Source organism: Salvia hispanica, chromosome 6, assembly GCF_029641045.1.
Source record: "Salvia hispanica isolate PSC_SH4W2 chromosome 6, Shi_PSC_v1, whole genome shotgun sequence".
Classification (NCBI taxonomy): domain Eukaryota; kingdom Viridiplantae; phylum Streptophyta; class Magnoliopsida; order Lamiales; family Lamiaceae; genus Salvia; species Salvia hispanica.
The window spans coordinates 13,390,085-13,416,135 of NC_142697.1; the positions used below are offsets into that span (position 1 = coordinate 13,390,085).

The 26,051-nt window shown below is 42.9% G+C and overlaps 1 protein-coding gene, 2 long non-coding RNA genes and 2 pseudogenes across 3 annotated transcripts; 2 read left to right on the forward strand and 3 right to left on the reverse strand.

Annotated features, from left to right (window-relative positions):
• LOC148923249 (putative methyltransferase At1g29790) lies at positions 1 to 25,673 on the forward strand (annotated as a pseudogene).
• LOC125206230 (putative L-type lectin-domain containing receptor kinase S.5) lies at positions 5,623 to 7,756 on the reverse strand (annotated as a pseudogene).
• Positions 11,464 to 13,242, reverse strand: LOC148923250 (uncharacterized). The gene is made up of 2 exons (XR_016133012.1): positions 11,931 to 13,242; positions 11,464 to 11,826 (listed from the first exon to the last, which is right to left on the reverse strand). It is a non-coding gene; the product is annotated as an uncharacterized LOC148923250 (long non-coding RNA).
• LOC148923251 (uncharacterized) lies at positions 16,818 to 20,680 on the forward strand. The gene is made up of 2 exons (XM_089060768.1): positions 16,818 to 18,008; positions 20,648 to 20,680. Exons 1-2 carry the CDS (start codon positions 16,818 to 16,820, stop codon positions 20,678 to 20,680), a joined length of 1,224 nt encoding a protein of 407 aa, XP_088916894.1.
• On the reverse strand, positions 21,437 to 23,215 carry LOC125203769 (uncharacterized). Its single transcript, XR_007173435.2, has 2 exons — positions 21,904 to 23,215; positions 21,437 to 21,799 (listed from the first exon to the last, which is right to left on the reverse strand). It is a non-coding gene; the product is annotated as an uncharacterized LOC125203769 (long non-coding RNA).
• Positions 25,674 to 26,051: the final 378 nt, after the last annotated feature.

Here is a 26,051-nt window from a genome sequence, read left to right on the forward strand (position 1 = left end):
ATGTCGTACGAAGTCGGAGGGGTATGCCCCTCCGATGACGTATTCGCTCAAATACTAATGCTAAAAGGTTGCGAGCCCCTCCCCCGGCACCGGTACCACCCCACGCAGCCTAAAAACTACGCCGAGCCCCAGCCCCTATCGGGGTCGATGTGGACCACCCCACCCGACACAAGCATCGTGTGGGACCCATACACGTGTAAAAACTACACATGCTTCAAAGAAAGAAAAAGATTCCCTGGCTCCTACGACTGCAAAGACTGCTTCGATTTACAAGGCAGGGAGAAATCAAGATGGCATGCGACAACGGCGGGCTAGACTTCAGGATGGAGCAAGTCCTCGCAACGAAGGCACCGGGAGCGTGATGATCTGGCTGCACATCGGGGGAGGGTCGGGGACCTTCGCTGCGAGGATGAGGGAGAGGGAGAGGAACGTGGCGATCATCACGACCTCGATGAACTTCGATGGGACATTCAACAGCTTCATTGCGTCGAGGGGGCTGATCCTGACGCACGTGAGCATCTCACAGTGGTTGCCATTTTTCGAGAACACGTTGGATATTGCCCATTCGATGCACGTGCTGAGCAACTGGATCCCAGATTCGATGCTGGAGTTTGCTCTGTATGACATATACAGAGTGCTGAGGCCGGGCGGGTTCTTCTGGCTCGACCGGTTCTTCTGCGTCAGGTGGCAGCTTGACGAGATGTACATGGCTATGTTCGACCGGGTCGGGTTTAAGAGATTGAGGTGGAACACTGGGATGAAGCTTGATCGAGGCATTCAGAAGAATGACCAATACTTCTATGCTCTCTTGGAGAAGCATATCATCCCCTGAGAAGGCCTATTTCTTTAGTTTTTTTTTTTTTTTAATATAAGATTAAGATTTGTATTTTGATAAATAGAAATTTGTGTTGCGTTGAATCTCAAGTTATTATATGGGTGAATTTTGTGAGAAGTTCAGTGTAGGATTGTTTGCACTTATCTGTTTAATATGATCACCATATCACATAAACCTTTCACTAATAGAGATTTTGAGAATGACATGAGTTTTAATATGAGATTGGTAAAGTAGGAGAGATGTAGAAAAGAAAAGTGTTTGAAGCATTGTTAGTGGAAAACGGGCCTACCTCATCAGAGAGGAAAGACTTGGCAAAAATAGAAATGAGCTATTTTTGTAGGACGCATAAGATTATTTTTATGGGACGTGGAAGTAGTTAAGAAGGAGATTGAATTATAATTTTAATATACTTACACCATAAATAAAATTTAGGATGGTTGATTATGTGTACTAAAAAAAAGGATATTGACATCTAATATCATGGAACTTTCAAAAATTGGGTTTTTCCCACAAACTTTGAAATTGGCAAATAATATCACGAACTTTACCCAGCGTTTGTTATTTCCCACCAATGAAAATATTTCGGCTATATTAATAGATTGAAGAACAATTATGGAGGGTGCGTTTCAAGAAAAACTATCCTCAAAAATTGAAAATTTGGAGCTCTCGAAGTTTTTGTCGAAAAATTACGAAAAAATTCGTATCATGATATTTTTTGCCGGAATTTTTTCATTGGTGGGAAATAACAAACTCGGGGTAAAGTTCGTGATATTATTTGTCAATTTCAATATTCGTGGAAAAAACTAAACTGAAATTCCATAATATTAGGTGCCATTGCCAATATCCAAATTTTTTTTATAAAATATGTTTTAGAAATATTCACGAATTACAAAAACTTTTACATTGGATTGTTGGTTTCTTCCGTCTATTTGTCTAAAGTAAAGTTTATAAACATATAAAGTTTACAAGCATATACTCCCTCCGTCCCACAAGAATATGCACTCTTTCTTTTTTAGTCCGTCTCACAAGAATATGCACTTTCTAGTTTTGGAAACTCTTTTCTCTCCATGAGGTAGGACACATTCTCCACTAACAATACTTTAATCACTTTTTCTCTCTACCTCTCTCTTTCCCAATTTTGCATTACAACCGGTACCGAATCCAAAATGCATATTCTTCTGGGACGGAGGGAGTATGTAGGATATTGTTAATGGGGATTGATAAATCTCATTCTAGACCTTGGTTAATGGTCAGGATAACGTGCTTATCTGGATAATATGTGCAAAATTAGTTGCTGAAGTGTGCAGGATAGGATACAAATCAGGAGGAAAAGGGTAGGAAGGATTTCAAGTTAAAAGGACGCAGGAAAGGAGCAACACAGTCAGGGTGCATGTTGTGAAGCTTGAGCAAGAGAATGAAGGGATTGCTACAAATGATCAACTATTAATAAAGGGCAGAATTGTCAATTAAGGAGGAGAAGCAGCCCTAGAGATTAGGGCAGGCTGCCCTATAAATAGAAGATCAACATGAAGAAGGAAGAGACGCACTTGGAGGCTAGCTCCACTCTGCTGGCTCACTAGTCTAATCATCACTTGAAGTCTCCGACCATCTGCCGGAGGGAAGTTTCAAGCCAGCCAGTTCACCATCGTTGTAGTTAAAAGTTCAACAGTAACAACGCTCTTAGGAGCCAAAAATAATCTTTATTTCATTTTGTTTTATTATTTTCTAGTTCAAGCATTTACTACCTTGCATTCGTTGTTTAGTCTAGTTAACTGCTTTTGTTGGAAACATATTTGTTTTTGATGATTACGAATACAATGGAGTTATTTTAGTTTCGTTTTGATTTTAGCTTATTTGTGTTTCATTTCTGTCTAGTTACAAAAATATAGTGTTTCTATAGCGTGTTTGATCGTTTACGTGCTTGATTCCGCTTACTTAGTTAGATCTTGATTTCCCCAAAGTTCGCTCAAGTTTTAATCGGTTTATTTTAAAAAATACATGGATTTACGAGTTTTTATATTCTTCTCTCTCCAAATACTCATATAACGTGTTTGCGTTAGGAGGGATTGCAGGGGTGCAGGCACGAAAACGGGAGCCGTTGGTTGGGCTTGGCACTGTGTGATGGCGGGCAGCCATAGTCGCCTTCGTCCCTTGCAGACGACATGCTCGCACCAGCATTGGCGTCGGAGCTATCCAAGTGAGCTCCGACAAGTTGGCTTGCAACCTCGTCCAAAGATTGCGACATCGACCGTTTGCTGTTGGAGTTCGTGGAGGATTGGGTGCCTCCCAACCACTTGTCCATATGCCGCACCTTCTTCCAAGTGTTGAGATGCCTCAAAGCTTTGTCAGTCGTCTGAAAGGCCATCATAGCGATCGTGATGACGTCAGCTTCGCTGGAGCCGCTCTCGGCCGACCGTAATTCCTCAATAGAAAACCCTTGGAACTTCTGTATATCCTCGCCTGCTCTTGCAATTGCATTGCGCAACATACTCTGGTTGCACTCCACAATTCCTTCCGTACGGATGGCATTGTAGGTGAAGCAGACACGCTCCCTAAACTGTTCCCAGTTTGGATTGTACCAGCGGGCGGCTACATCTTCGGATACCAAAACGTAGATTGTGAACATCTTCTCAACCTCAGCTGAAGAGTACAGAGTGCGGACACTGAGACCGACATCGGGGGGATTGCCCTCCAGAAGTTGAGACAACGTCTGCGTTGAGCCGGAGCTGGGTTCGGGCATCCACTCGTATTGCCCTTTGTCAGCATTTTACATATCCACTGGGTAGAGACGGTAGCCACCCAGAATTTCTGAGCCTTGGGTAGGAGGAGGGGCCGATAAACCCGTGTCCGGCAAGGCGGATGATGGACTCCCAAACCAATTGTGGTTCCAACTTGCAATAGAGAGTCTTTGAGAATTTGAGAGAGAAAATGAGATTGAGAGAGAGATGTATGGTGTGATTATTTTTGGGTGAAAATGGGGATATTTATAGATGAAAATTGTGCATTATAAGGTGAAAAAATGAAAAAAAATAACTTAACTGGGAGGAAAATGGATATATTTTTTTGGGAAGTAGACAAAAAATATATATATTTTTAAATTTCCCGATTTTATAAAAAATAAATAATATTTCAACGGCTATAACGAAGCCACGTCGCCCAGGCGCTTGTGTCCGTCATAATGGACCGCGCTCTTTGTGACGTGCGGTGTCGTGCCGTCGTCACGAGCACAAGGACGATCAACTCCTTTGTTGTGCCCTCGGCACGGAGCGAGCTCTCCCCAATGGTAGCGTTGGGGTTACTCTAACATTCCTGTTGTATTTATTATAAGGGACAACATCTCATTGAAAAGAAATAAATGGATTAGTTACAACTCTCTCATTTCATAAATAAATACATTTTGTAATAGAATAAGTAGATTTTGTACTTGCTCTGTTTCATACAGTAGTTGAGTCATTTGCTTGCAGGGGCAGCGCAGTTGGAACGGAGGGTCAGATCTTGCTGCAATGAGCATGGGTTTGAATCTCACTACTGTCGTGTAGTTGCTTCCATCTCTCAAGCACAAGTGTGAGGCACTGGGAGATGAGCTTCTGGAAGCCAGTGGGTTAAGGCATCCCCCTTAACGGGCTACTGTGTACCCTGATTGAACCCCCTCACAAAATGCGACGGAATCGCATTTTGCTGCAATGAGTCATTTTGTCATTTTAGTACTTTCCATAGTAGTGGAGTCATTTTCCTTTTTAGTAAAAGTAACACATTTCTTCTCATTTACTTACTCTCTCTTATTTTATTCTCTCATCATCTCTCTACCTTTTTCATTTCCTACTTATTCTTCATTTACATAACACAATTTTTTTTCAAATAGCGTGTCGAAAAGAAACCTCCACTACCTCGGAACGGAGGGAGTAATTGATATTAATGAAATACTACTCTGGACAACCTATACAGACCTACAACACATAGGTCTGCTTGCCCTACACATCACCCAACTGCAAAATGAAATATGGATTTTACAATAAGTTTCCCGCTAAATTTTAACCCAAGAAGCAGCCAAAATATGTAACGTTTCCCGCCAAAAAGTGGGCCCAGTTGCATTTTTGTAATGACTTCCACAACTCTCCTATTATATTAGTATAGATTATAGATTTCTTATTTTGTAGTCTCCGTTGTTATTTATCATGGATGCTGATGAGAATAACATATTCTTTTATTTTTAAAAATAATTTAAATTGCATCCCGATTATATGTTTGTTTTGGCCCAATTATGATTTAATTTAACAAATTAAATCAATCCTAAAAGTTATTTGATTTATTTGGACTCATTTAGCTGTTAAAGACTAAATTTGTAGAACAAATTATTTAATTCTTTCTTGGACTTTCATTTCACGCGGTCCAAAGCCAAATTGTATAAGTACATATTATTCATTTATCTGGGAAGATCCAAATGAATTTCTTCGTTTATTAACTAAAAATGAGCAGGCAATTTTGAAGATGCAAGGATCTCAATTGGCTGATATGAAGGCACTTTACAAGGAAAAACAAATAATGAGAAAAAAATATATTTCAACACGATTGAAGGTCCCATTGATGCTAGATGTTCTCTCTCTCTATCTCTCTTACTTTTCTCCTAACTATTAAAACTCATGCCGAACCCATTGTTCATACTCTTTGGGGATGGAGAGAGTAACATAAAATTGCATAGTTTTTAGTGTCATTACTCTTCTACCTATAAAGTCTCATATTTGAGAAATAGATGGTTTCATACATTAGTTTAAAACATAAGCCCCTCCTCACTCCTTAGGCCACACAAATGCGGGCTTAAGCAGCGGGTCCGCGGGGACAACCACTATCCCCGATATGATATGCCCTATAGCCTACGTCTTAGGCCTCTGGGTTGCGTCCGGGTGCGAGCACGCTAGCCCAGCAGCAGCAATCTCTCCGCCTCCGGAGCCACATAGTTTTGCCCTAGCCTTGGGTCCACGGCCTCCAACAGCAGCCCATCACGATGCAGAGACCAGACCCAATCGACCAGCAGCTAGTACTTGCCGATCATGGCCCCGGGCAGTCCCGCACACTAGCCCTAGCACCACGGCGCCAAATGCGTAAACGTCTAACTGCTGCGTAGCCCTGCCCATGAGGGAGTACTCGGGCGTGATGTACCCCATGGTGCCTATTACTCCCTCAGCTTCCGCATAGGATGCCTACCCATTGTCGAGCGCCCGGGCTAGGCCGAAGTCTTCGAGGAGGACGTCGAAGTTGGAGTCGAGCATAATGTTGCTCGCCTTGATGTCGCAGTGCACCACCCTCTGTTCATACTTGTTGTGGAGGTATTGCAGAGCGGAGGCTACGCCGAATATGATATTGTAGCGGAAGTGCCACCCCAACGGCTCCACGTCCGGCCCTACAAATAGGTGCTTGTCTAGGCTGCCGTTAGGCATGTACTCATACACCAACAGCAGCGTCCTAGACTTGTGGCACCACCATAGATAAATAGACGACAACATGGGCTTTTTAATACTAACGTATAAAATATTAAAGTTGGAAGAAAATGTTTTTTGGATGCATAGTTGTAATTAATTAATATGCTATGCTAAAAATGATGATGAAAGGCCTACGGGCTGCAAGCTATTACCTTGTTTAGTAACAGTCCATACATACACAAGCGATGACACACATGTGGAGATTTGGACACGTGGATGCATTTATGGCATTCAATAAACATAATTGGATTTCTAGAATTTGAATTTTGAACAAACAAACATGATACGTACCGAGTAACTTAACAAGAAGGCGGTGGCGGAGACGATTGATGATGGTGAGCTCCGCCAAGAAATCGTCCTACCCTTGAAGGCTCTCTCTGGAAAATATCTTGGCGGTGATATCGAGATTCTCCTTGGGCAAGTTTCCCTTGAAAACCTGGCCAAGTAGGTTCCTCTGGTCGAAGCCGTTGGAAGCCTTGTTCAACTAGTTGAACTTAAACTCCACCGGCGTTCCAAGAAGGCTCCTCACCACTGCCACCAGCGTCGGATTCGAAATAGCCCCCCGCTTCCGCCAGTAGTATACCGACCCCATTGTGCCTAGCACCAGCAACACTGCCGCCCCAATCCCCGTCCCTAGCCTGATCACCAGCAAGTTCGTGTCTTCATCCAAGTGGTAGACGGTCAGGTTCCACCTTAAAACACAGTTCACCTGCGTGCCGCGAACCCGAAATACGAGTCCTGACCCACGTGTTCCGTCAGACTTAGATCATATGATATTACCATCTTCCCGCTCCACCTGCTCCGCAATGTAGACATGGATGCGCCCACCACCGTAGTCGTTCCAAACATTGTGGAATTTTGGCATGGGTGAAGAAGCAAGGCTATGTTGTACAGCGTCAGAGGCTTAACCGCCACAGATCTAATGCTGTCGAGATTCAAACCGATGTGGTTATCGTCCGGATTGAAGCTTTGCTTAGAGGTGTCAAGCTCCACGGCAACTAATCTATTCATGGAGTTATCGTTGGTGAAGGCGTTGGTGAGTCCAAGGTACCCGCCGGTGCTTCGGGGTGGGGGCCAGCGAGGTCGGGGACAATGACGAAGGTCAGGCCTCCACCTTGAGTTCCGTTATCTATGGGGAAAATGTTGACCACAAAGGATGTGTTGAGGAGGGTTGGCGAACTAGATCTTCCCAGAGGCGAAAGCGCCTATTGATTCATAAATTCAATTGGAAAGCGCATATTGATAGTAACTTACTATCATTAAAAGATGACCAATAATTTTTTGGATGACACGAAATCTGCACGAATCCGACACAAAATTTGCACGAATCCAACATGAAATCTGCACGAATCCGGCACGAATCTGTTGGGTTGGAACCCGATGATTTCGGGTTGGATTGGGTAGGGTCGATATTGGGTTGACCCGATAGCGACCCAATCCGCATGATTTGCGAGCCCTATTACTGATGGCATATAGGTTGAAGCCACGTTTGATTATAAAAATAAAGTCACAGTGAAAGAGAACTAATTTAATTAATTGTTGGAAAATAATAGTTAATCTGCATTATAAATCATTATAATCAGATCTAAAACGAATCCTATTTCGACTAGTAACAAAATTTCTAAAAGAGTCATACTTTGTCAAATTATTAAAAGATTAATTGCAAATAAAACCACTGAGTTATGATCTAACTTGCAACTACAATACCATTTATAAATCATTATATAAAAATACTCCCTCTGTTTCTTATAAATCATCAATTCATAAATTCAATTGGAAATATTTGCTCGATATGTATGTAAAGTTTTATATTTATCACTTTATTGTTGGTTGTATACTTATAAACGAGGATTTGAAGAGTTAGAAAATTATAAACCAAGCAATTGGTAATGTACTAATATCGTTAAGTCATAAATTCAATTGGAAATATTTGCTTTATATGTACTGTTTTATTTTTATCACTTTATTGTTGGTATTGTATACTTATAAATCAAAGGAATTTATTTTCTGTTAAGCTCACACGGTATTACTATATTTAACACTATATTAAATTCTTGCAAATCTGAATCACTTACCAACATCACCCATTCCTCTTCATCGTCCAAATACTTGAGTTAGAACTGACCTACCTGGAGTTTGAATCTCCTTGTTATTTCCTCATAGAATGCACCCGGAAGTAGTGTCGGATTTGAACCGGACTGTGTCGTCTTTGTAAGTAGCCTTCACTACTGTTTTTGACCCACTATCTATATGACCGGTCTCACTTTTATGATTCTGCCTCTTGTTGGAGCTTGATGAATTGTTATTCATCAGTGATCCAAATCCAGACCCGTCAGATGAGCATGTCATGCCCGAGGTACTAGGTTGGTTGTGTTCACGGGAAGTGACAATTTCATCTTTTGATCTGGTATCCACCTTATTACTAACTGTCACCGAGTTTGAGTTTTGAGGAATGAAATGAGATTTATTATTGAATGCCCACCTATCGAGTGTTTTTGAAGGAAGGAAAGAACTCGGTAAGACATTTGGAGAAGTTGTCCAATGCGCACTGTTTAGGCTGATAGGTCGAGATACCCCAGCATCTAGTGCAGCTAACCTAGATTGCTCTAAACTCGGCAGATGAGGAGGACGTGGCTCGCAAATTCCTACCATTTGGCTTCCATCTAAGAGACACTCATCTTCCATTTTTACAATGAAAGTTTGAACGTCCATGAAAGATGATGCTGGTGCAGATTATACGGTAGTGTGAACATGATAACTGTGAATGAAGATGTTACTATACCTGGCCGATGTAGTTATCGTCCGGATCGAAGCTTTGCTTGGAGGTGTCGAGCTCCACGGCGACTAATCTATTCGTGGAGTTGCTGTTGGTGGAGGCGTTGGTGAGTCCCAGGTACCCGCCGGTGCTTCGAGGTGGGGGGCAGCCAGAACGGGGACAATGACGAAGGCCAGGCCTCCGCCTTGAGTTTCGTTATCTATGGGGAAAATTTTGACGACGAAGGATGTGTTGAGGAGGGTTGGCGAACTAGATCTTCCCAGAGGCGAAAGCGCCTATTGATTCATAAATTCAATTGGAAATATTTGCTTAATGATAGTAACTTACTATCATTAAAAGAGTATCGATAATTTTTTGGATGACATGAAATCTGCACGAATCCGACATGAAATCTGCACGAATCCGACATGAATCTGTTGGGTTGGATTTCGGGTTGGATTGATTTCAGGTTGGATTGGGTTTGACCTTATTGGGTTGGGTCGATATTGGGTTGACCCGATAGCGACCCAATCCGCATGATTTGCGAGCCCTATTACTGATGGCATATAGGTTGAAGCCACGTTTGATTATAAAAATAAAGTCACAGTGAAAGATAACTAATTTAATTAATTGTTGGAAAATAATAGTTAATCTGCATTATAAATCATTATAATCAATCTAAAACGAATCCTATTTCGACTAGAAACAAAATTTCTAAAAGAGTCATACTTTGTCAAATTATTAAAAGACTGCAAATAAAATCACTGACTTATCTAACTTGCAACTACAATGCCATTTCTAAATCATTATATAAAAATACTCCCTCCGTTTCGTATAAATCATGAATTCATAAATTCAATTGGAAATATTTGCTCGATATATATGTAAAGTTTTATATTTATAACTTTATTGTTGGTATTGTATACTTATAAACGAGGATTTGAAGAGTTGAAAATTATAAACCAAGCAATTGGTAATGTACTAATATCGTTAATTCATAAATTCAATTGGAAATATTTGCTTTATATGTATTGTTTTATTTTATCACTTTATTGTTGGTATTGTATACTTATAAACCAAAGGAATTTCTTTTCTGTTAAGCTCACACGGTATTACTATATTTAACACTATATTAGTTGACATATAGGTTGAAGCCACATTTGATTCTAAAAAAAGTCAGCGAAAGATAACTAATTTTATTGTTGGAAAGTAATAGCTAATCCGCATTATAAATCATTATAATAAGGTCTAAAACGAATCATATTTCGAGTAGTAATAAAATTACTAAAAGAGTGATGCACTATTTATTAGCACTAAAAATTCTTGCAAGTATACAAGGTAGATCTAGTATAGCTAAAGGTCAGTACTGCGATATCGAACTCAGGGAAAAAGATTGCAACTGTCTATCATATACTAAGCGTCATGTACTATTTAGAGACATATGGTTTTTGGGTTTGAATTTATAAACTAGACATAAAGAAATAAATAAATAACAGAAAATATAAAAATAAATAAAATACAAAACAGGCTAAGGAATGCAGAATTTTAGGAACCACAATCAAAAGCTAAAATCCAAAAGACTTCCTTGAATTACGGTCTCTAGAGTTACTAAGCTATCACGTATATAAAACTATATCTTCTCTCGAAGCATATAATTTGTAGATTGCTACCTAGAACCGAAGTGTCCTTCCTAGAACTAAGGCAACAACTCCTAAAAGCTCCTAAGATAATTTTGCTTCATTCAAAGGCTCAAATCTCTCGATTTTATTGGCAAAGACGTCAATTTCTCCTCTTTCAAATTAGACTACTCACTTCTCAGTTCTTGTAGTAAAATCCACATGCATTCATAAGATGGCCAGTCAAACAAATGTATAAGCACAAGAGAAATCGAAGTAACTACAAGAGCTAACAAGGAAAAACAATTGAATTAATAACTCAAAATCATAGCATATTACCAAAAATTCTACAAAAGATGTTTAATACTCATAGACAAGTAAAACAACAAAAAGTACTAGACATGAAGAAAAACAAAACAAAATCCAAGGTTGAATTATGCAGTCTTCAGTCTTCTCTTGCCTGAATGTGCAGAGCTCCGCTCCAATGAAAGATAGGAGAATAATATGTGGAATATGGTATGGAAGAAGTCTAGGGATGGAGAGGATTGGAGACTCTGAGATGAATATTATGAATTAGGTTATGGGGTATATATAGGCTTGAAAATGATTTATAATTGGTAAAAAAGTATCCTCCAAGTAATAGAAAAGATGGTAATTTCGAATCCTACAATTAATATGTAATACCCGCTCGTTTTCTTTTGAAGTTGAGTTGTAAAGATTCACCAACTTGGAAATTTTCGGCACTCTCTTCTTATGATGAAATAAATAAGAACTCGATAATTTGTGTTACTAAGTGCCGATTAGATGCAAAATAAAAATATGTTCGATACACATCTAACGGAGAAGAATGTGAAGAATTTACTTTCTAGCTAAGAAAGTGCAACTACTTTCCAAATTACACTTTAGCTTACTTAATTAAGTACACGTGAGTTTAAGAAAAAGGAAATGAGAATGCTAGTACACAAATTTACAAGTATGGGCTAAAAGGCTAAGAACTAAGGCCGACTCTTTTACTACACGTTGGGCCTCTTCTTTTCCGAGCCCGAGCCGCACACCACCGCGACCCCACCCGGTCAGCCGGTGAGCCAAGGCAGCGAGCCTACCTCCCGGGACAGTTGGGTGGCAGCAAGTTGTCTCTTTCTCCTACAAAAGACAAACAAGTATATTAGATGCAAGGGGAGCAAGAGGGAAATTTAGGAGTACTAAAGCAGCCAACAGATTTCACTTAAGGAAGATGACAATGATACCTTTGTTAGAGTAGACCAAAACACTTGCCAAAAGAGGCAAGAACAGCTGCAACTTTTGACCCCTCAATAAGCCCCTGCAAAAAGGAGAAGAAAGACAACAAATGGCATGAAAGCATAGTCCTTATGTCCTTAGAATACCACCAATTCTCAGTTAAAGAGTGCTGCATGAGGATCACTAAAGTTGAGATTTTCTGCCACATAGCAACAAATGGTACAACAGCCATTTAAAGCCTCTCGAGTACACACTCTTGCCTATAAATCCCCCTCCACACCACACACCAACTCCTTTCACCCACACTTCAAATTTTCAGCAAGATAGAGAGTAAAGAGTGGCACATAGCCGAGAGTAACAACAAAGACAGCCACTCCTTCGACTTTTCCAGAGGTAATACACCTCCACCCTTCCTCCCAATCTTTTTTCATGCCATCATATAGAGTCACCACAACTTAGGAATCACAATCAATATAACATAAGCACGATAGGCTGCCCTTATGCTATAGTTCAGTAGCAAGTTTCTTTTTTTTAAAAAGAGTTAAGCTCTTTCCAGTGAGCAACCAAATAAATCCCAACAAGTTCAAGGAATCCCCATTAATCACATAACAATCTAACATAGTTACTACTCCAAGAACTCAACATAAAAGCCACTAAGAGGTAGGGACTAGAGAAGGCTTAGCTTAATCGTAGAGTTGACCGGCAACGGCGGGACTCCGAGGAGCTCTGCGGAACAGCTGCAAGCCACGGCCGAGAGAGGGAGAAGGAGGCGATGCCTCCTCTCTGCTGCCGGAATCGCCGAGGATGGAGCGCTGGGCAGAAGGGGTGAAACGGAGAGAAGCGAGGTCTTCTCCTCTCCGATGGCGGCTCGACAGCTCCGACAGAGGCTCGCTCACGAGCCCAGAGGTCGGCGATGGGTAGGTAGCAGCGGCGAGGGTTCAATTGGTGTCGAGGCGGCGGCTATGGCGCTCCGGCGACAGGTGAGCGGCGATTTCCGCCGAGGAAGAAAGGAAGAGAGGGAGATGGAGCAGAGGCGGCGGCTATGGCGCTCCGGCGACAGGGTGAAACGGCGATTTCGCCGAGAGGAAGGAGGGAGAAGAGTTAGGGTTTTTGTTTTCAATTTGGGAATTTTATTTTAGGGAGTAGACGATGGAGGTGAGAATAAGAAGACGAGAGACAGAAGAGGGGGAGGCGATCGAATTCCCGGCGGCGCAAGGGAGGCGCCGATCGGAGCAGCGAACGGCGAGGGGGAGGCGTCGCGCCACCGTCTCCTTTCTAAGCTAGGGATAGAAGTTGGGATTGGATTGTGTTGATTTGTGAAAATGAGAGAGAGAAGTCGATGGTTGAGGATGGGGAGTATTTGGGCTTCCCCTCTTTTTCCTTGTTTTGGGCCATGTTCAATTAATCAATGTTTTGGGCCTCCCTTATTTTTTTTATAGGTTGGGCCACCAAATTAAATAAAGCATGGACTAAGAATTTAATTAAATCATGGACTCTCCTATGTTATGGATTAAATAATAGCCCGCATTTTATCTCCACGAGGATAAGTCGTTTTTTCTTCCGGAATTTTAGTACGAGTGCTCAAATAATTAATTTTAAGAGACTACAATACGCTAACGATGAATAGACCTCGAGCTTATTTTAGTATGCTTAAATAAATGGCATGGGAGGTAGCACCCTCTAGTTAAGTGAACAATTTCTCTAATTTAATTAAATCTACTGATTTAATTAATATTCAAGAATTTTAGAACTCTTCTAGAAAATTTAGAGAAAGAATAAAATGATCACGCACTTAGGATGCATTCATGTCTAAGCTTAATGGATATCTCAAAATCTAATTAAGTATCTTTTTATTTCCTAAAGGGACGTCTTCGAACGTCATCTAAAACCAAGTTAAGGAAATTTCGGAAGGAGCTTTAGCTTTTGAGGTGGACATTCTTTTAAAACGTGTTTTTAGTATGAAAATGTGATTCTTTGCTCAAGTATGTTGTCATGCCATGTTTTGTTTTATGATTACCTATCTGCTTGGCTATGCCAATTCAAGTTAAATCGAATTCGGGTCCCAGTAGGGCCGCAAACCCTACTCGGACTAGTGTACACATAAGGGGACTGTGAGCTAACAAAAGGGGTTGGCCGGTCCAGTGACTGTCGTGGAATGTGGCCACATTCCCGGTTCACACAAGGTTCAGATATGGTATATCTATGTTACGTGATTGCGCAATCAAAATCTTTACTAAAGGAAAAGTATTTTAGTGACTCGGGTCTTTTAAAGTAAAACCCCGTGATCACTCAACTGTGGCATTGACAATTAAAGATAGAACCATTTTTGGCAATGTGCCCACTGAGTATATCAAATACTCAGCCCTGCATGTTATTTTCAAATGTGCAGGTTGAACGTGGACGAGCAGGCGAAGGTGTTGGGACAGGCTTTTTTTTTTTTTAATAAGAAGTTAGGTAGCCCAAAGTAGCATGTCTTCATACGTGCTATTTTGTCTTGGACTCTTCCGCTGCAAAACTAGAATTATGTGCTAGAAAGCTATGAACTTAGTCTTGATACTCTGATCACGTTTTGACTATGTACCCATATGCCTTTGATACTTTTGATTTGAGTGATTTCACCCTTTTTACGTTGTCCCTTGATTTTTGAGAATTGTTTAGTCGCGAAATAGCTACGCTCACTAGCACTAGGGAGTTGTGGTCGTGACAGAGTGGTATCAGAGCACCGTTCTTTCGCTCTGGACCCAAGAACCTTCTTTCAAGCCTTAGTCTAGAATGATAGCACTAGGCTAGAACATGACTTAAATGGAAAGTTAAAGGACCCAACACCTCGACTCGTCACGTTCAACCGCAGCAAAAGAGGTAAATACCTTTTGTTTCTTGAAAAAGTCTTTTTCAAAAAGGGGATAATAATGTTTTAAGTCATGGAAAAACTATGCAATCTCTTTGAAGAAAATGTGTCTTTCATGAAACATTGTGAGTGCTTTTGAACACTAAGTGTAATGTGCTATGCATGACCAGCTATGTGATCTTGGACTTATGGTGATAGTGTTGATAACTCACATCTGGGACTATGCATGCAAACCTAGAGCGCCTAAGGAGGTACATTAGGCTAGAGTATCTTTGAACGAATAGTCGTGAATGACAACTCTTTCACCGCTTCCAAGAGCGATGAAATCAACGGAAAGATGCAAGGTAGGGCGAACCCCTAACTTGTCTTGAAAATAGAACGTTAAATGCGAACTACGGCGTACTGTATTACGACCTTTACGTTTAAAAAGAGAAAGAACGTCCAAAATTATGAGGGCCCACGTGTCACTCAAAACGAATACTAATACGATCTACCCCTATCAGGGAACACCCTAACGGTTTATCGATACGACGGCTAGTACTATATATTTCACTATACATATTACTTCTATACGTTATTTTCTCTTTTCGTGTTTTTGAGAGCCATTCTTTCGTACAGATGGCACGACAGCGCTACACCCATCGTAGGCCGCTCCGAGCTGGCGCGGATTCCGAAGCAGTGATTCGCTATTACCGGTCCTACCGCCGCTGCCATGGGGATACGCTGGCAGAGTTTGTAGCTCACTACGCGAAGTTATGGGACGAGGCCAACTGTCACGGGGTAAAGCCCTACGAGGGTATCATGAGGCTCGTCGGTTTGTTTCCTGAGGAGTGGCAGAGCTGGATGACGGCCACTGCCGAGTTGTACACGTCGTCCCCACCTCCCACGTATGAGCCTATTGGGGATATGCCCGGTTTCCTGAGCGCGGTCTCAGCAGGGTGCTTCCACTTCGGTGATGGGCCCCCACCAGAGACGCAGGCGCCCGGGAGCGAGAGATTCCGCAGGTTGCCACCCTTGGCCCTCATGCGGGGTGCAGGCGGAGTATTCGAGGAGGGACAGTCGTCTCGAGCTCCCGCCCGCGAGAGGGGCCGAGTAGAGGTTACGCCCGACTCGAGTGATGAGACCGGGTCTATGGGGAGCAGCGCGGCGGATGAGGATGACGACAAGAACTCAGAGGAGGGGGGCGTAAACGACGATGAGGTCAGTGAGGAGGACTCCGAGGGAGAGGACATGGATGAGGAGCCCGAGGAGGTTTTGGAGTGGAGCGAGATGAGGGAGGATGGTTCCGCTGAGGAGGAGCCACAGATTGGCGGCCTCGCTGATTTGGGGTTGGAGTTCGTTCCCCCACCACCGGCCGGACCACCACCAGAGATACCTCCACCTCCAGTGGAGCCCCACCCGGAGGTACTACAGTTGTTCCTCCACCCGGTGGATTTGGCTTCCTTCAATGAGCTGTACAACCGTACATGGCGGATGCGCAGGGAGTTGGCCGCCGGGACCGACATTCCCTTTTCACCAGTAGCAGCCCCAGGGCCACTAGAGCCTGTGGCAGTGCTGGAGCACCCCGAGGAGCCGGTGCCTCCGATCGAGACGTCCCATCAGGGGACTAGTCATGGCGACCCGATGTGGATCAGCAGCGACTCTGAGCAGGACTGATTGGGCAGGCCTCAGGCGTGTTTATCGTAGTAGCTTAGCATCATGTTTTCTCTTTCCATGTATCGAACCTTTTAGGAGTTTTCTTATTTTCCTTATTGCCCTCACATGTATCAGATTTTAAGTCCTCGCTAGAGGCAATTTTCTTTGATTATGACATGTGATGTTTCTTAGCTATGTTATTCGATATTTGTTATTTTTACTCCTTATGTTCAAAAGAAAATGGTGCATTTAATGAATCCAATGCATAAGATTGTGACATTCGACGAGTATAAATCCATGTTAACCTTGTTATCCTTAGATCAGAATGCCACCAAGGAGACGTGCCGGACGGCCAAGAAGGAATGGCGAGGTGCCACAAAATGTACCACGAGGAAATGGAGCGGGAAGAGGGATGACCCCACCACCTCCTCCGCCGCCTCCACCTCCACAGGAGCGGCAAGTAGAGGAACTTTTTCTGAGACAAAACCCTCCGGTTTTCAATGGTTTAGGGGACCCAGTTGTAGCTGAAAACTGGATACGCGCCATGGAACGTATCTTCAACTTCCTGCACTGCAACGATCAGGAACGCTTGACTTGTGTGACCTTCCAACTGACAGGATCATCTGATTTCTGGTGGGAGGCACGAAAGAAAATTTTGACCCCGGAACAACTGGCTCAGATGACTTGGGATGAGTTCAAAACTGGAATGTATGACAAGTACATCCCGAAGAGTTACCGTAAGGCTAAGGAAGTGGAATTCTATAATCTGAAACAAGGGCGGATGTCCGTTACTGAGTATGACAGAATGTTCTGCGACATGTCTCGCTATGCGCCTGGCCAAGTCGATACCGATGAGAAGATGGCTGAGAAGTTTTGTGCCGGTCTGAGGTACGAAATAAGGATGGCCTTGGCAAGCCTTGGAGGGTTGTCGTACCCCGAATCACTGAGTCGAGCCTTGGACATCGAGGCAGCCATGCCCAAAGAGAAGTCAACTGTACTTGTTGCCGCAGCACCACCTCAACAACAGCAAAACTTCCGAGAGAAAAGGAGGTGGGATGGAGATCGAGCTCCAAATGAAATTAAGAGACCACAACTTGCTCTGAAGCCACCGCAGAATGGTGGAAGGCAAACTACTCCAAATCAGATGATGGAGTACCGACCTAGAGCCCTTCCCTGTGCTAAGTGCTCGAAGAATCATAATGGGGAGTGCAAAGCTGGGACTGATAGGTGCTTCTACTGTGGCAAGGGTGGACATTTCTCCAGAGAATGCCCGGATAGGAACGCTGGAGTCAGAGGGAGACAGAACTATCAGGGGCAGCGTCCACAACTGCGGGCACTTCAAGCTGAGCCGAAAGGAAAAGCGGCCCTACCCCAAGCTCCACAACACCAGCGGCAGTTACGGCAGAGGCTTCCCTCTCAGGCCAGAGCTTTTGCACTGAGACAGAGGCAGCCTAAGACGGAGCCAGGGAACCAGGAACAGGGCAATCTGGCAGGTATGAGAACTCTCCTCAACATACCTATTGCCATTTTGTTTGATACTGGTGCATCACACTCGTTCATATCAGCACCTTGTGTGGATACCTTAGAACTGCCTACTGATGAAGTAAAACATAAGATGAGGGTGTCCTCACCCGTAGGAGGCCTTATAGACATCACACGAACTTGCTCAAACGTAGAATTCACTATGGGAAACCTTAAGTTAGTGGCTCACAATTTGCATGTGATGTTGATGTGGAGCGTCGACATCATATTGGGAATGGATTGGCTAGCTGCAAACTACGCTACCATCCTCTGTAAGGAAAGGCAGATATCCCTGCAATACCCAGGAAAGGAACCCACAATCTTCCACGGAATCTCCATGAGGCGACGAAAGTCCATAATTTCTGCACTACAAGCAACCACTATGATAAGGAAAGGATACCCTGCATACCTCGTTTACCTGAATGGAGAAGAGAAAGAGGACCGTAAGATTGAAGATGTAGCAGTGGTACGAGAATTCCCAGATGTCTTCCCAGACGCACTACCTGGATTGCCGCCAGACAGGCAATTAGAATTCACAATTGATCTCGAACCAGGATCGGCCCCGGTATCGAAGGCACCATACAGAATGGCGCCTAAAGAGTTAGAAGAACTCAAAATACAGCTACATGAATTATTAGACCTTGGTTTCATCCGACCTAGTGTGTCACCATGGGGCGCACCAGTGCTCTTCGTGAAGAAGAAGGACGGAACATTGAGAATGTGTATCGACTACCGAGAGTTGAACAAACTAACACTCAAGAACAAGTACCCTCTACCGAGGATTGACGACCTGTTTGACCAACTTCGAGGGGCTGGTGTATTCTCGAAAATGGACTTGAGATCAGGTTATCACTAACTGAAAGTCCGACATGACGATGTACCCAAGACAGCATTCCGCACCAGATACGGCCATTACGAATTCACTGTGATGCCTTTCGGGCTCACAAATGCCCCGGCAGTGTTCATGGACTTAATGAACCGCGTGTTCCACCCATACTTGGACAAGTTCGTCCTAGTCTTTATAGATGATGTACTCATCTACTCGAAGAACGAGAAGGAACACGAGGAACATCTGAGAACCACCTTAGAGACGTTGAGAGCCGAAAAACTCTATGCTAAGTTTAGCAAATGCGAGTTCTGGCTCAACGAGGTGAACTTCCTAGGACACATAGTAACGGCAGAAGGGATCCGAGTGGACCCTGCAAAGGTGGAAGCAGTACAACGTTGGCAGTCACCGACAACACCTAGTGAAATTCGAAGTTTCTTAGGTTTGGCTGGATATTATCGGAGGTTCATTGAAGGATTTTCTAAAATAGCCAGACCATTGACTCAGCAGCTCAAGAAAGGGGCTAAGGTCAATTGGACGCCGGAGTGCGAAGCAAGCTTCCAACTATTAAAAGAAAAGTTGACCACCGCACCAGTCCTAGCCGTGCCAGCACCAGAAGCAGGCTATGTAGTGTACACCGATGCTTCAAAAGTCGGACTTGGATGCGTATTGATGCAGAATGGCAAGGTGATCGCATACGCGTCACGCCAACTTAGGCCACACGAGCTGAATTACCCCACTCATGATCTGGAATTAGCAGCAGTGGTACATGCCTTGAAGATTTGGAGACATCACCTCTACGGAGTTCGATGTGAGATCTTCACGGACCACAAGAGCCTTAAGTACTTTTTCGAGCAGAAGGATTTAAATATGCGACAACGTAGATGGCTCGAATTAGTCAAGGATTATGACTGTGGTATAAATTACCACCCAGGCAAGGCGAATGTAGTGGCAGATGCCTTGAGCAGGAAAACTACACCCCAAGTGGCCACCTTCCTTACACAAAATGAGGAACTTATACGGGAATTCGCTAAGATGCGATTGGAGGTAGTGAGAGCACTAGAGACGGTGGAAAGTAGGATCGCCACTCTAAAGATTGAACCAGACTTAAGGGCCAGAATTGTTGAAGCTCAAAGGAGTGATGAAGCATTAGAGAAAATTCGACTTAAAGTGAGGACGGGAAAAGAGGGGAGTTATCGCGAAGAGGCGGATAACGCTCTCACGTTTGAAGGGAGATTATGTGTGCCCAATGACGAGGCTCTCAGAGATGAGATCATGAGCGAAGCGCATGAGACACCCTACACCGCCCACCCAGGAGGTACGAAAATGTATCAAGATATGAAGAAGCATTTTTGGTGGGATGGCATGAAGAGGAGCATAGCGTCGTTTGTAGAAAGGTGCCTAGCATGTCAACAAGTGAAGGCTCTACATCAACGACCCTATGGGAAATTGCAACCCCTGGAAATTCCCGAGTGGAAATGGGAGCACATTGCAATGGATTTCGTGACAGGATTGCCAAAGTCACAACGAGGGAATACTGCTATTTGGGTGATTATAGATCGCCTCACCAAGAGCGCCCACTTTGTACCAGTTCGTATCACTTACGGATCGGACAAGTTAGCTCAGATCTATGTGCAAGAGATCATACGGTTACATGGAATACCGGTGACGATCACATCAGACAGGGATCCAAAATTTACTTCCAGATTTTGGATAAGCCTGCAGCAAGAGCTGGGCACTAGATTGAATTTCAGTACTGCATTCCATCCACAGACAGATGGGCAGTCTGAGAGGACAATCCAAACCTTAGAAGATATGTTGAGGGCCGTAGTGCTCGACCGCGGAGGAAAATGGGAGCCAGTATTGCCACTTATAGAGTTTGCTTACAATAACAGTTATCAGGCGACTATAAACATGGCCCCATATGAAGCACTGTATGGGAGGAAATGTAGATCACCACTTTATTGGGATGAGGTCGGTGAGAGAAAGACGCTCGGACCGGACTCTGTAGAGGAAATGATAGAGATCGTCCGCCAGATCCGGGAGAGAATCTAGGAAGCTCAAGATAGGCAAAGGTCTTACGCAGATGCTCGCCGAACCGATCTGCAGTTCAAGGCGGGAGACAAAGTTTTTCTGAAGGTATCTCCATCTAAAGGAATTACGAGATTTGGCGTCAAGGGCAAGCTAAGACCACGTTTCATCGGACCCTACGAGATTCTAGAAGAAGTCGGCCCTGTGGCGTATAGATTGGCACTCCCACCGAGTTTCGGGAACGTGCACAATGTTTTTCACGTGTCACAATTGAGAAAATATGTGTTCGACCCAAAACACATAGTCCACCAAGAGGAAATGGTTTTGGAACCAGACTTAAGCTATGAAGAGAAGCCAGAGGCAATCTTGGATAGGAAGGTCAAGGAATTGAGGAATAAATCTATTGTAACAGTGAAAGTTTTATGGAAGCATCATGGTCACGAGGAAGCTACGTGGGAATTGGAAGATCAGATGAAAGAAAAGTACCCAGAGCTCTTTGAGTAACTTAAGCGAAATTTCGGGACGAAATTTTCGTTAAGGAGGGTAGAATGTAATACCCGCTCGTTTTCTTTTGAAGTTGAGTTGTAAAGGTTCACCAACTTGGAAATTTTCGGCACTCTCTTCTTATGATGAAATAAATAAGAACTCGATAATTTGTGTTACTAAGTGCCGATTAGATGCAAAATAAAAATATGTTCGATACACATCTAACGGAGAAGAATGTGAAGAATTTACTTTCTAGCTAAGAAAGTGCAACTACTTTCCAAATTACACTTTAGCTTACTTAATTAAGTACACGTGAGTTTAAGAAAAAGGAAATGAGAATGCTAGTACACAAATTTACAAGTATGGCCTAAAAGGCTAAGAACTAAGGCCGACTCTTTTACTACACGTTGGGCCTCTTCTTTTCCCAGCCCGAGCCGCACACCACCGCGACCCCACCCGGTCAGCCGGTGAGCCAAGGCAGCGAGCCTACCTCCCGGGACAGTTGGGTGGCAGCAAGTTGTCTCTTTCTCCTACAAAAGACAAACAAGTATATTAGATGCAAGGGGAACAAGAGGGAAATTTAGGAGTACTAAAGCAGCCAACAGATTTCACTTAAGGAAGATGACAATGATACCTTTGTTAGAGTAGACCAAAACACTTGCCAAAAGAGGCAAGAACAGCTGCAACTTTTGACCCCTCAACAAGCCCCTGCAAAAAGGAGAAGAAAGACAACAAATGGCATGAAAGCATAGTCCTTATGTCCTTAGAATACCACCAATTCTCAGTTAAAGAGTGCTGCATGAGGATCACTAAAGTTGAGATTTTCTGCCACATAGCAACAAATGGTACAACAGCCATTTAAAGCCTCTCGAGTACACACTCTTGCCTATAAATCCCCCTCCACACCACACACCAACTCCTTTCACCCACACTTCAAATTTTCAGCAAGATAGAGAGTAAAGAGTGGCACATAGCCGAGAGTAACAACAAAGACAGCCACTCCTTCGACTTTTCCAGAGGTAATACACCTCCACCCTTCCTCCCAATCTTTTTTCATGCCATCATATAGAGTCACCACAACTTAGGAATCACAATCAATATAACATAAGCACGATAGGCTGCCCTTATGCTATAGTTCAGTAGCAAGTTTCTTTTTTTTAAAAAGAGTTAAGCTCTTTCCAGTGAGCAACCAAATAAATCCCAACAAGTTCAAGGAATCCCCATTAATCACATAACAATCTAACATAGTTACTACTCCAAGAACTCAACATAAAAGCCACTAAGAGGTAGGGACTAGAGAAGGCTTAGCTTAATCGTAGAGTTGACCGGCAACGGCGGGACTCCGAGGAGCTCTGCGGAACAGCTGCAAGCCACGGCCGAGAGAGGGAGAAGGAGGCGATGCCTCCTCTCTGCTGCCGGAATCGCCGAGGATGGAGCGCTGGGCAGAAGGGGTGAAATGGAGAGAAGCGAGGTCTTCTCCTCTCCGATGGCGGCTCGACAGCTCCGACAGAGGCTCGCTCACGAGCCCAGAGGTCGGCGATGGGTAGGTAGCAGCGGCGAGGGTTCAATTGGTGTCGAGGCGGCGGCTATGGCGCTCCGGCGACAGGTGAGCGGCGATTTCCGCCGAGGAAGAAAGGAAGAGAGGGAGATGGAGCAGAGGCGGCGGCTATGGCGCTCCGGCGAAAGGGTGAAACGGCGATTTCGCCGAGAGGAAGGAGGGAGAAGAGTTAGGGTTTTTGTTTTCAATTTGGGAATTTTATTTTAGGGAGTAGACGATGGAGGTGAGAATAAGAAGACGAGAGACAGAAGAGGGGGAGGCGATCGAATTCCCGGCGGCGCAAGGGAGGCGCCGATCGGAGCAGCGAACGGCGAGGGGGAGGCGTCGCGCCACCGTCTCCTTTCTAAGCTAGGGATAGAAGTTGGGATTGGATTGTGTTGATTTGTGAAAATGAGAGAGAGAAGTCGATGGTTGAGGATGGGGAGTATTTGGGCTTCCCCTCTTTTTCCTTGTTTTGGGCCATGTTCAATTAATTAATGTTTTGGGCCTCCCTTATTTTTTTTATAGGTTGGGCCACCAAATTAAATAAAGCATGGACTAAGAATTTAATTAAATCATGGACTCTCCTATGTTATGGATTAAATAATAGCCCGCATTTTATCTCAACGAGGATAAGTCGTTTTTTCTTCCGGAATTTTAGTACGAGTGCTCAAATAATTAATTTTAAGAGACTACAATACGCTAACGATGAATAGACCTCGAGCTTATTTTAGTATGCTTAAATAAATGGCATGGGAGGTAGCACCCTCTAGTTAAGTGAACAATTTCTCTAATTTAATTAAATCTACTGATTTAATTAATATTCAAGAATTTTAGAACTCTTCTAGAAAATTTAGAGAAAGAATAAAATGATCACACACTTAGGATGCATTCATGTCTAAGCTTAATGGATATCTCAAAATCTAATTAAGTATCTTTTTATTTCCTAAAGGGACGTCTTCGAACGTCATCTAAAACCAAGTTAAGGAAATTTCGGAAGGAGCTTTAGCTTTTGAGGTGGGCATTCTTTTAAAACGTGTTTTTAGTATGAAAATGTGATTCTTTGCTCAAGTATGTTGTCATGTTTTGTTTTATGATTACCTATCTGCTTGGCTATGCCAATTCAAGTTAAATCGAATTCGGGTCCCAGTAAAGCCGCAAACCCTACTCGGACTAGTGTACACATAAGGGGACTGTGAGCTAACAAAAGGGGTTGGCCGGTCCAGTGACCGTCGTGGAATGTGGCCACATTCCCGGTTCACACAAGGTTCAGATATGGTATATCTATGTTACGTGATTGCGCAATCAAAATCTTTACTAAAGGAAAAGTATTTTAGTGACTCGGGTCTTTTAAAGTAAAACCCCGTGATCACTCAACTGTGGCATTGACAATTAAAGATAGAACCATTTTTGGCAATGTGCCCACTGAGTATATCAAATACTCAGCCCTGCATGTTATTTTCAAATGTGCAGGTTGAACGTGGACGAGCAGGCGAAGGTGTTGGGACAGGCTTTTTTTTTTTTTAATAAGAAGTTAGGTAGCCCAAAGTAGCATGTCTTCATACGTGCTATTTTGTCTTGGACTCTTCCGCTGCAAAACTAGAATTATGTGCTAGAAAGCTATGAACTTAGTCTTGATACTCTGATCACGTTTTGACTATGTACCCATATGCCTTTGATACTTTTGATTTGAGTGATTTCACCCTTTTTACGTTGTCCCTTGATTTTTGAGAATTGTTTAGTCGCGAAATAGCTACGCTCACTAGCACTAGGGAGTTGTGGTCGTGACATAATAGGAGAGATTTGATATCACAAGGCAACAATTTCTTTCCTTTCTTCAATTTCCGCCAATTTCCGCCTAATTTTGACTGCACTGCGCAATGTTCGTAAAATGACCATAACTTTCTCCACAGAACTCCGATTTAGATGTTCAAGGTACCCACGCGAAGCTATTTCGAAGACGAAGAGAATGGTATGTATTAAGCACTGATTGGACTTCAAACTCATTGGCATATGGGCTCGAACAGAGGCTGCTGAACCTTGACACCTTTTTGCACCATTTTTTCTATCTTTTTCTATCATTTATCAACAAACACATCAAAATACCAAAATATATAATATATGCAATTTAAGAACATAATTTGCAAAATTGACATTTAAAACGAGCCAAATCTAGGCCTTAAAAACATGCAAATCCCGTGTTTATCAAAGAGTCATACTTTGTCAAATTATTAACATATCAATTGCAAATAAAATCATTGACTTAGCCTTAGGATGGAACCGATTAAGCTAAATAAAATGGTTGTATCATAATTAAACTAAAAATGATGTTATTTATACATGTATACATAACAATTTTGACTATTGGATTAATCCATGACTTTAATATAAGTAATCTCACTTCTTGGAAGGGGGAGTTTAGTAGACTAGTAGTGGTTCTGGAGTTAGCTAAACCCAAATTATGTGGATGATCTTGGAGATAAACTATTTGGATTACTTTAAGATTGATTAAGGTGTAACACCCATCTTTCTTACTTGCTGAGGCCGGGCGGGCTCTTCTGGCTCGACCGGTTCTTCTGCGTCGGGTGGCAGCTTAACGAGACGTACATGCCTATGATCGACCGGGTCGGGTTTAAGAGATTGAGGTGGAACACCGGGATGAAGCTGGATTGAGGCATTCAGAAGAATGAGTGGTACTTCTCTGCTCTCCTGGAGAAGCCTATCATCATCTGAGATGGCCTATTTCTTTAGGTTTTTTCAAATACGGAGGAGTATAAGATTAAGATTTGTATTTTGATGAATAGAATTTTGTGTTGCATTGAATCTCAAGTTATTATATGGGTGAATTTTGTGAGAATTTCAGTGTAGGATTGTTTGCACTTATCTGTTTACTTTCTTGTGCTGTCATATTGATCAGACTATTTTCCTAGTAACTCTTACCAATACAATAAACAGTGAACTACAAAAATGTCCCTGACTTTGCATTTGCACGTATGTGGTCCATGGACTCTAAAATTATCATTTGTGGTCCCTCAAAAAATATCATTTGTGGTCCAAGGACTGCATACGTGCAAACGGCAAAGTTCATGAACCATTTTTGTAGTTAACTCAACAATAAAATATTATATTGCTTCAAAATTGCAATCTCTTATCAGTTATCAAACCAAAAAAATGTGCACAACAATTTGAACAATTCTTTCAAACAAACAACGCTGCTAGAAAATGACAAGCTAAGTAGAAAGCCT

What these genes read in the sequence shown, in the direction of transcription:
- LOC148923251 (XM_089060768.1), top strand. Translation starts at nt 16,818, where the DNA reads ATGACCCCACCACCTCCTCCGCCGCCTCCACCTCCACAGGAGCGGCAA. An exon ending in TAGAACTGCCTACTGATGAA is followed by an intron (nt 18,009 to 20,647) that starts GTAAAACATAAG and finishes TTACAATAACAG; the next exon opens with TTATCAGGCGACTATAAACA.